An 11506-nucleotide genomic window follows, 5' to 3' on the forward strand; every position below is an offset into this window, starting at 1 on the left:
CTTTGAATGTTCTTGTGTTATCTTTTTGGAAGTGATTAGCAGTGTTTAGTTAGTGATTAGAACTTTTTTTTTTCCCTCATCATTTACGATACTAATGAAGCACATTTTGGTTTTCACTTCCCAGACGCAGTGTAATTGAGGCCGTGTACAACAGGCTTAACCCACATAGAGAAGATGATGGGGTGAGTAGGTCTTTTTAGTCTTAATCTTAAAACACTTCAAATACATCATGATGCATAGGCTTGTGTTTAGGTGCTTTAGACTTGGCTGTCAGTACAGATATGAGATCATCTGTCAAGTTCAGACATTATCAGCGAAGCACGTGTATATGAATTTACACTTACAGTGAGGATTTGGTGATGGGATGTTTTCAAAATAGGAGTATGTGATTTGAGGAAAGTAGAGTGTATACCCTCTTTAAGACAGGCCAGTTCAAAATAGCTTGAATTCATAATGTCCTCCCTGACAGTCCTTGTCCTTTTCTTGTCTCTTCTTTTATTTCAATGTTCCCGTGTTGCCTGTAAATATTTTGTTTGTGCATTTCATCTGTCAGATACTTGGTTTAAATTCAGAATGCCAGGAAATTTGGGTTGCTTGAGAGTTTGAGAGTTTGTTTTTGCTATTGAACAGAGGCTTGCACATGTTGTGTTCAGAACATATCCTCGCACTCCTACACTCGCACACATACTGCAGCTGTCAGCTTTCTCAGAATTGGTTCTGTCACAACTTTGTTGCTGAACCCTATTCTGAGTCATTTAATATGAGCCAAGATGAGGGCAGTGTAAGATTTCGGGCAGGTGGACTGTGCTAATCAGGTCCGATTATCTTAACCTGCTCTGTCCACTGACGCTGGCATCTTGCACCAGGACGACCAGGGAGGTGCGGCCGGCGAGGATGAAAAGAGCAGTGCTGCTGCCCATCTCGTGGAGGTGCTCCGGCAGTTCCGCCTCAGTCACCGGGGCGAGTATCGCCACACGCTGGAACAAGCCCTCTCCACCTATCGGCTGTCCAGTGCTCAGGAGGAGCGTCCATTACACCCGCCATCCACTCCCAGCGAGCCTCTAAACTCTGATGACGGCGCAGAGGAGGCAGCCATGCCGGCAGCACTTGACGAGCTTTCCAATCCTCCTGTCGCATAACCCTTGATACCAATTTAGTCATTTCAGACCCCAAATTCCCTCTTCCTCCCTGGCTCAGGGCATTAGTTAGCGTCCTGGATACCCCATGGCACGTCTCCCTTCCAGCACAGTTCCAGTGCAGGTTTTTGGTTCATTATTTGGCTGTATTTAAGTATTAATGAGGAGAGAGAATTTGATGGCCCGAAATCAGGGTCAGTCATTCCTCAGTAGGAATGTCAATAAAGGGAAAGGTTAGATCACTATTCTTGTAACTGAAAACCTGCCCAGTAACTGTAAATGATATCCTTGGCATATTCCAGCACTGTCTACAAGTCAGTACTTTTCTGATGTGCAGCACTTAGAATTGATCTAATCTTGACCTTGTGGAATCTATATTTAGCCATAAGTGAGAATTTCAGCGGTGCCATGGAATCGACCCTTTGTGATCTAAATACAACCTCCTCTCCCCCCAAAAAAAAAACCTTGCAACCCTTTTGGATGTGTTATTTCTGTGTTTACACTATTGGACAAGATAAAAATGGATTATACAAACTGGAGCTTGCCAAGGACATTGGTCGCATTTTGCTCTTGTGCACAACAGCACACGCAGCTTGCCATGCACTGCATGTGTATGTTGCATTTTGTTTGTAGGAAGTGTGTCTGTGTGCATAGAATTAGAATTCATAGGTTTTGCTTCATTATGATGCTGGATATGAGGTTTAATTAGTTTGTCTAGCAAAAGACAAAAACAAAACAAGTATGGACATTGTTGGGTATGGTTTTGAACAGTATATCAGTTTGTATTGGGTTGCGTACACATGTCTGTCTGTTTCATTGCCTACATGTGTGTATGATCAAAGTCTCATTTGTTTGCTGTTGTCTCTGAGTGTTTGGGGAGGAAGAAGGACTTTCCAGGGAGTTGCCATTAAAAGCACATCATCGTAAATGCAGTCACACTATTAAAAGCTCTAAATGGAATAATAATAATAATGGAAAAACTTGTCTTTTAATTCAAGTACATGGTCATGCATTCATATAAAAACACAGATGACAGGACCTCTAGAGGAGGATGAGCTTCTTCATCACATCACAATCCTCAGGTTAACGGACAGACCGTTACTATTACAAAGATACCTGTCTTTTGCATAGTTTGCACATAAATGCTTATATCAGTATGTGAACTGGATATTTTGTGATCCTGTCTACAAAGATTACGTGTCATGACCAAAGATACTATTGCTTCTGCCTTCTCTTATTATTTTTCTCTGATGTAAAAGGGGAATATGGAAATAATTTGTGGAAATGTTGACATTTGAGTTAATTGCATACTGAAATCAATGCATAATACACGCTGTAGTACTCCTAAAAGTGAGCATAACTGCATGTGTAATAATTGCTTTGGTTTTTTGTTTTTGTTGGGTTTTTTTTGTTGTTGTTTTTGTTTTTTTAACCCCTTTAATCTTTTGACTTCCCATCCCTCCATAATCAGTACAATTATTTTTATGGTTTGGGTTTGTGCTTTAGCAAGACAATGTGTTAGTTCAGTTTGTTTGATTCTGCAGTTATTTTCTAAATAAATTGCATTGAACAATTTATCTGTATTGTTTTCTTTTGTTTGTTGTTGCTTGGTTTCTTGGTGAAAACACAATGACTGTATATGGTAAGTGGTTGTGAAACTTCTGCTATACTGGCACCATTTTCTTTTCTTTATGCTTTCATTGGACAGGTAGGTATGTTAAATACATTCGTGGAACATTTGGACATCACAAACTACAATTTGAGAAATATAAATATGATCGATGAACTTAACACATTTTACCATATTTTGAACCAGCAGTGCATTTAAATTTATGGGGGAGATGTTTTGTTTTCATCAGCACTGTTTCAGTGTAATTGTCTGTTTCTCTTTCCACTTTGTTTCCACTGAAGCAGGTTCTGTCACATTTCCTTTGAGGTACCTGGTTGTATTGAAACTATGCCTGGGCAGTTTGAGGTTTTTTGTTTGTTTGTTTGTTTGTTTTTTAAACCATGTTCCTCAATATTTTATGGCCCTGATATGATAGTCTTCTGATTGGGTGTTCCTCTGGGGAGGCTTTATAAGTCATCAACTGCTAGAATGATTGGAGTGCTTTTGAAATATAACCCTTGCTTAAGTTGCAGAACTTCCATTTTGCATTTTATAAAATAATATTTCTTTATTTATTTTAAATTTTTGGTCCTATCCACATGCTTTGCCCATACTGCTGTTTCCTTGCTTCTTCCTAGGCAGCTATTTCTCCATAATTATTTTTTTTTTTCTTTCAGATATCTTATTTCTTCTCCTCTCTTGTTTTCTCCTTGTCGCAGAGTGGAGGTGACCTGGATGACCCGTGGTAGCCAGAGACACCCCTGACTGCAGTCTTCACACGAGAATGTCCTCAGTTCACACAAAACGAAAATCTTTACTCACAATTTTTGGTTTTGATTCCGAGAGATTCATAGGAAATATTCAAAGCCTGGAACGAAAACACAAATGCATCAAAACACTTCTTTTCGACGATGAGGAATCTACAGAAATGGCAAGATTTTTTTTTTTTAGAACTGCACCATTGTATGGTAGAGAGAAATAATTTCACTTTTTGTTCTATGAATATTTTTTTTTTTTTTTTTTTCCCCCTTTCCCACTGTAAGTTAAGAGTGATGATGAGACTGAGGATTTGTGGCTTCTTAAGCTGTAGGAGAGACTCTGGACTTGATGGCTGGTGGACAGACTGCAGCACCAGCGAGAGCTCTGAGAGGGAGAGGCAAGGTGTTTGGACCTCCGTCAATGGTGCAGAGTGCTCTAGCATGATGAGCTTCCCCTGCACGTCCTCACCTGTCTCATACATGGCTCTCCTCCTCACTCTACGCATGCATAGCTTTCCAGAGACATGACCGATAGGCATTACTTATTTCAGAGTGTTCACCATGTTCAGCCACCAAATGCCACCAACTCTATTTAAACCCTGCATTTACACTCTTCTGATTTTTCTCTTGTTTGTCATCCTGCTGCTTGAATAGCCTTATATATCCTTTTGCATTTTGTTAGCGGTTATATTTTGTCAGATGCTAGTTTTGGTGCTTGTAGTAAAACAAACAAACAAAAAAAGTAGTAGCACTCATTAGTACTAGCATTAACTAGGACATGTGCACTCAGCAACTCGAGGGAAAATGAACTACTGTAGGGAGTGTAAATATAGTGAGCGTTTGGGTTTTGGGTGGCCTTGTGCGCTGACCTTCCACTTCCTGTGGCACTCATGATGAAACTGAGCTTCACAATCCAGTTCTAAAGGACCCTCAGACGAATTCAGAATTTTTATCATGTTCTGCAGCCTTTGATTTAAATCTGTTTTACTAAGTGAAATCTATTTTTGTGCAGTAGATGATTTAGAACAAGTTGGGGATCGAGAAGAACCGGCTGCAAAACCTCTCCTTTAAAACCTCCAAATCTTTTACCTTTGCTCGTCCTCTCATTTCTCTACTTGTGGTCCTGACTTGTGGCTTGCCTTCTGATTTTTTTTCTCTAAAAACAGTGTACTATGTAGAACCATTTAACACACAACATTTTAACTTAATTTTTAAACAATTCTGCATTTTTAAGCTTTTTATTAAAGCTTTTTTTATTCATTATGATCAATGGTATAATTGGTATTGTTTGCAGCTAGATTTGGTTACAGGGGAATATCATGACCTAAATAAAGTAATTGTGACGGTTGAGGTTGGTAAAATATTTCTACAGCGAAACTGCTGAACTGCATGCATGCATATAATATCGTCATGTTTGCTAAGACAACAGCAAGCAAACACTACTCCAGTAATGCTCCAGTAGGTACTGGAATTTTTCATGGGTGAATCATTTTTCCCCCCTCCTCTCCACACCTCTAATTTCTAGCACCCCCTTTTTGTGTCTGGCAGTGAATTGATGGTTATTTAACTTAACAGTATTTTTGGTTTCACATGTTAATTTGTGCCTGTGAGAATGACTGGAAGATCCTTGGCATTAAGGGTTTGCTTGCAGGACACTTTGCTATGGATGAATGTACCCCTTGTTTACACATACATGCAAACATGCATGTGTAGTGTTGAACAACTTACATGTTGCTTATGCCTCTCATGCATGTGTTCAAATATGTTCAAGTGTATCAACACACACACGGGTGACAAATTATAGACTTGTACCGTGGAGGGCATTTTGCTGGTATGAAACATTTCTGTTCGTATGGGAGTGGTTACTTCAGGAATGACTCCGCCCCATCCATAGCCCATAAGTACTCACTGTGCCATCACAGTGACCACATCTCAACCCATTTGCACACGTATGGGAGACTGGAATCATGTTCTAGACATCACTCTGCACCACCATCATCATCATAAAACACTGATTGAGGTAATATATTTTGTAAGAATGTTCATCTGTACAGTTTCAGAGACTTGGTGAATCTGTGCCAAAGCCTATATGAGCTCTTCTGGCAGATTGAGGTGGCCTAACATCTTCCTAAAATATTTGGTACCTTTAATTTGTCACTTGTCTGTGTGATAATCAGTCGATCTTGATACACACTTGTCATTTATGCTCATTTGAGCTAAATGTATGTCCAATCTACCGAAACTATGATTTGCATTCAAGGCCTTTCTTAAAAGATGTTTTCTTTCCCCTCCCTACTGATTTTTCACTGACCTCACCTGATCTGGTGTGCAGCTTTAAAATGTGTCGCTCAATTTGAGATTATTGTTAATATGTGTGTGTGTGTGTGTGTATTTATATATATATATATATATATATATATATATATATATTTGCAGTTTTAATTCCCACTGGTACAAATAAATTGTAGCTATATGCTGGAAAGCTTAATTTTATGATGGTTAGAACTAGGAAATAAATTTACTAAATGAACTGAATTGAAATGGCAAAAGATATATATTTTGTGCTGTGGGTGCTCGTGGACATGCACCCGATCATATTTTTATTTTTATTTTATTTTTTTGTATATCTAAAATGGTTGATGACTAGATTGATTGTTGCGACAGATTTTATTTATTCAGAAGACGTGGCTTTATGAGATGTGCTTTGTGAGAGGGAGGAGGGTTTGAGAGGAGTTGGGAGGGGGGAGATTGCTGGCCCAATCTGTTTTTGAGATGTGTTGGAGGACTGTCTAGCTTTTTTTATTTCCTCAGTCTATTAATCTCTTGCACTCTTTCTTGCTACCACATTCTCTCTTCCTCCCTCGCTCTATCTCTCTGACCCTCTCTATCCACCTGCTAACATCCGTGTAATTATAGTCCCCAGTACAATGTTGTGTTTCATTAGGATTCAGTGAACATGATCTGTTATCAATAAAGGATTGTTAAAGGTTTGTTAATACTGTGACTGGATTTTTTTCTTTTCTTTTCCAAAATCCTTTCAGAAATTGACTTTTATGTTAGGGCTATATGATTGTGTGAAGTTTGTTTTTGATGGTAATTCCATTTGGACTATTTTTCCTCTTAAACAGTTTACTTCAAGCCAAATTCTGGAATGTAGGACAAATTTAAGATGTCTTGGGTCTTGATGTTCCAGTTTGTTATGTCAATTTTGAGACACAAGAGGGTACTGTAACTGCACTGAGATTTGTTGAAGCTTAATTGCACTCATCAGGAGGTGGGTGGCCGAGGAGCCCAACTGTTCAGTGCTGTGTTTGATGTCAATGCATTTTTTTTTTTTTTATTATTAACATTTAGCATAATCCTCTCAGGTTTTTGTTGCAAGAGAATGAAAATCTGTGATCAAATTCCAGCTGCTCAAATGTTCTCAAAGTTCTGGTTCTTCTGAGATTACAGTGCCCTCTGCTAATATTGGCACCTTTGGTAGATATGAGCAAAGAAGGCTGTGAAAAATTGTCTTAACCTTTTGATCTTTTGTTAAAAAAAAATTCACAAAAATTCTCTGCTCTCATGGATATCAAACAATTTCAAGCACAGGTTTATCCTGTTTCACAGTGTTGTAAATATGAGGTAACACACAGCCTAACTTCCCTTAGTCATTCATTACAATGGGGAAGACCAAGGAATATAGCTGTGATGTGCGACAAAAGATTGTTGAGATTCACAAAATGTGAAGCGGCTATAAGAAAATAGCACAAGCATTGAAAATGCCCATTTCCACCATCAGGGCAATAATTAAGGAGTTTTCAGTCAACTGTAATCAACCTGAAATTGGATGTGTCTATATTGTCTCAGCGCACTGTGAAGATGATTCGAGTGGCCAAAAAAATCTCCAAGGATCACAGCTGGGGAATTGCAGAGGTTAGTTGTGTCTTGGGGTCAGAAAGTCTCCAAAACTATGATCCAAAGTCACATACATCACCACAAGTTGTTTGGATGGGTTTCAAGAAAAAAGCCTCTACTCTCATCCAAAAACAAACTCAAGCATCTTCAGTTTTCCAGACACTACTGGAACTTCAAATGGGATCGGGTTCTATGGTCAGATGAAACCAAAATAGAGCTTTTTGGCAATTAACACCAGAGATGGCTTTGGCGCATACAGAGAGGTAGGCGCATACAGAGAGGTAGGCATATGGAAAAGTACCTCATGCCCACGGTTAAATATGGTGGTGGCTCTCATGTTTTGGGTCTGTTTTTCTGCCAGAGGACCTGGACATTTTGTTAGGATACATGGCATTATGGACTCTATCAAATATCAACAGATATTAATTGGAAAGATTTGAATGGGCCGTGGTTGGGTCTTCCAGCATGACGATCCAAAACATCCATCAAAATCAACACAAAACATGGTTTACTGACCACAAAATCAAGGTCCTGTCGTGGCCATCCCAGTCCCCTGACTTGTAACCCATAGAAAATTTGTGGGGTGATCTGAAGAGGAGAGTCTACCAGCTTGGACCTCGAAATTTGGAGAGATTCTGTATGGAGGAACCGTCTCAGATCCCTTGCCATGTATTCTCCAACCTCATCAGGCATTATAGGAGAAAACTCAGAGCTGTTATCTTGGCAAAGGGAGGTAGCACAAAGTATTGACACAAAGGGTGCCAATAATTTTTTGCACACCTACATTTAATAAATATATATTGTTTTGATAAACCTGTGTTTTGTTTGAAAGTGTTTGATATCCATGAGAGCAGAGTATGTTGTGATTGAAAAAAATAAATAAATAAATTTAACAAAAGGTTGAACAATAAAAACAAATTTTCATAGCCTTCTTTGCACATAATTACCAAGGGTGCCAATATTAGTGGAGGGCCCTGTACATGTATGTGTAGATTGTTGGAAAATTGACCTGATTTTTAAGAATTCTGTCAGTGCATCACCTCCTATGGACAGTCAATATGTCTGATCTGCTAAAAGGTTATTGAAATGAGAAATTTGCATAACAGGCTGTGCTGCAATTTGTCACCTTGGTGAGCCAGGTCTGAGCTTTTTACTTCTGCTCCTCATTACAGATCCCCCACCCCAGCAGAGGCCAAATCCTGCTAATGGTCAAGTCAGTGTTTCCTTAAAAAAAAAAAAAAAACTTTCCTGTATTGGCAGTTCTATCTTGTTTTCCTTGGATCACAATGGCAAATGTGTGGATTAAGGTAATCCTCACTTTTCAGGCTGGAACAGTAGGGGGCAACTGATTAGATTGCACACATCCTCAAGTTTGTGGATTGGGAGGATAAACTATTGAACACTGCATAATGCTTTGTAAAGTAGGAGGGTAAATGAAGAGGGGTGAAAATGCTTGCTGATTATGCCTAAAATTGCCACATAGCAGTTCATGACTCCATTAAATTCAGAATTCTGCTCAATTCTTACAGGACTCGGCAGAGTTAATTACATGGCCACGAATTGGTTTTTTTTTTTTTGTTTTTGTTTTTTAAAGAGTTGGCTGGCTTGTGACTCAGAGCTTTAACTCAGAATCCTAGCCCTTGTGACTGTTTATGCATTCTGTCCACAAGCTCTCACTTGAACAAGTCCTTATTAGAAAAGTAAACATTTCACCAATGTGCTGCAGATGTTCAGTGAAACAAGCTGTTTACCTAAGACATATAAGAGATAAGTGTTACTAAAAAGAAACAGCTGGAGGAACATTTTGCAACTAATTAGGTTAACTAGCAACAGGTCAGTAACTTGATTGGGTATGAAAGGAGTATCTTGGAGAGTCTTTTGAGAAGTAAAGATGGGATGCAATCTGGATGGGAGCATATGTTGCTCTAAAACCTGTATATACCTTTCAGCATTGATGGTGCCTTTCCAGATGTGCAAGCTGCCCATTCCATAGGCAATAATGCACCCCATACCATCAAAGATGCAGGCTATTGAACGGAGCACTGATGAAAAGCCGGACGGTCCGTTAGTTTAGAGGACGCGGCCTCTGTGGATGCTTAAAAGAATAAAAAATTTCGATTCGTCTGACCACAGAACAGTTTTTCCACTTTGCCTCAGTCCATTTTAAATGAGCTTTGGCCCAGAGACGACTGTATTGTTTCTGGATCCTGTTCACATATGGCTTCTTCTTTACATGATAGAGCTTTAAGCAGTGGTTTGTGGATGGCACGGTGAACTGTGTTCACAGCCAATGAGTTCTGGAGGTGTTTCTGAGCCCATGCAGTGATTTCCATTACAGAATCACACCTGTTTTTAATGCAGTGCCACCTAAGGGCCCGAGGATCACGGGCATGCAATATTGAGTTTCACCCTTTTCCCTTGTGCACAGAGATTTCTCCAGATTCTCCAGAGTCTTTTGTTGATATCATGTACTGTAGACAATGATATATTCATAGTCTTCGCAATTTTATGTTGAGGAACATTATTCTGAAATTGTTCCACAAATTGTAGACCCAGTTTTTTGCAGATTGGTGAACCTCTGCCCATCTTTACTTCTGAAAGACTCGCTAAGGTATACTTTATACCCAATCATGTCACTGACCTCTTGCCAATTAACCTCCAGCTGTTTCTTTTTAGCAGTACTTACTTTTCCAGCCTTTTGTTGCCCCTGTCCAAACTCTTTTGAGATGTGTTGCAGCCATCAAATTCAAAGTTACCTGTTTTTTGTTTTTTTTTTAAATAGTACATTTACTCACATTAAACAGTTGATATGATTTCTGTGTTCTATTGTGAATAACATATGGGTTCATGAGATTTACAAATCACTGCATTCTTTTTATTTACATTTTACATGGTGTCCCAACATTTTTGGAATTGGGGTTGTAAAACTTCAGAGAGCTTCATGAGTGAGGTGTAACTTTGTGATTTTTGTAATCTAAGTAGGTTTTTTTTTGTTTGTTTGTTTGGTTTTTTTTTTTTTTAACAGTTTCTAGTTTTTAAAATCTGTCTTTTTGTGAGTGTGGAAGTGGCAGTGCTGCTTTGATTAGCAGGTATACTGAGCAGGGGGTTAGGGATTTACTCCCCTTTCCAAAACCTTGGTTACACTGCAGAATTAGCTGCTGAAAGAATGCACACGGGTGGAACCGCTGTGCGTCCTGGGGGCCGGAGCTTAAGCACAGGCCGAGTGGCAGGATTACAGAGGAAATGAGAGGACAGAGCAGGGGACCTAAAGTCAGGTAATACATCTCTAATTAAACACACCAACCTGCATGCTTTCCTCCCAACCTTTCCTCTTATTTGTCAATATTTGCTCATAATGTTATTCCATGTATTTTCAAATGCCAGTGTTTGGTTTGTAACAGATTTCTGATTGTATGCTTGTTTTGTTTTGAGCAGAAGGAAACTTAAGTTTGAACAGGCCCAAGTGATGGCAATCTGTAGCCACAAATCCCGTTATAGACCTCCAAATTAACACTTCATTTTAATTATGCAAGTGTATACATGTTACATTTCTCAGCGTGAGACGTCATCTCTGAACGTCCTCTCTCTCTTAGCCACCGGCCCACCAGCCGGCGCTGTCCTGACATGACGGCTCTTTGTGTTTGTGCAGCCAGGCCGAAAAGCCTGGCCACAGGAAGGAATTAAAGGAGGAGAGGAGGGGAGAAGTAATTATGTTTAGTCACTGAGTTCTGGAGATCCTTGTGTTAATTATGCAATTCACTACAAAACACTGTCAAGTCGAGTGAAAAGAGCAGGAATGTCTGTGTGAACGGCTAAGAACATGACACCTCAGAGCCCCCAGGAGGCCATGGCTGGGCTTTGGAGTTCAGGACATCAGGTTAAGCCCTACATGTATAGCAGGCTTCAATTACAAGCCTGCCTATTAAGATGCAGCTTTGTACCTCAGCATGTCTAGCTCTTCTAGTTGGTCAGCAATTTTGTTGTAATTATAAGTTCTTTTGTAATTCTTTGTGGCACCAAGAAGCCCTATACATGCAAAAAGTAGTGTGTGTGTGTGTGTGTGTATGTATGTGTGTGTGTATATATATATATATATATATATA

General features: G+C 39.4%; 1 protein-coding gene across 4 annotated transcripts in view; it reads left to right on the top strand.

The window, feature by feature from the left end:
* ppm1bb (protein phosphatase, Mg2+/Mn2+ dependent, 1Bb) overlaps window positions 1–6493 on the top strand; it is a 38933-nt gene extending 32440 nt beyond the window's left edge. For 3 of the 4 annotated variants that reach the window (XM_053639342.1, XM_053639340.1, XM_053639341.1), the window contains 2 exons: window positions 125–182; window positions 867–6493. In XM_053639342.1, the coding sequence (XP_053495317.1) occupies window positions 125–182; window positions 867–1139 (331 nt within the window). In that variant the 3' untranslated portion in view covers window positions 1140–6493. The remainder of the gene's footprint in view (window positions 1–124; window positions 183–866) is intronic. The other variant, XM_053639343.1, reaches the window with a different exon arrangement.
* The last annotated feature ends 5013 nt before the right edge of the window (window positions 6494–11506 follow it).

Source organism: Ictalurus furcatus, chromosome 13 (genome assembly GCF_023375685.1).
Source record: "Ictalurus furcatus strain D&B chromosome 13, Billie_1.0, whole genome shotgun sequence".
Lineage (NCBI taxonomy): Eukaryota > Metazoa > Chordata > Actinopteri > Siluriformes > Ictaluridae > Ictalurus > Ictalurus furcatus.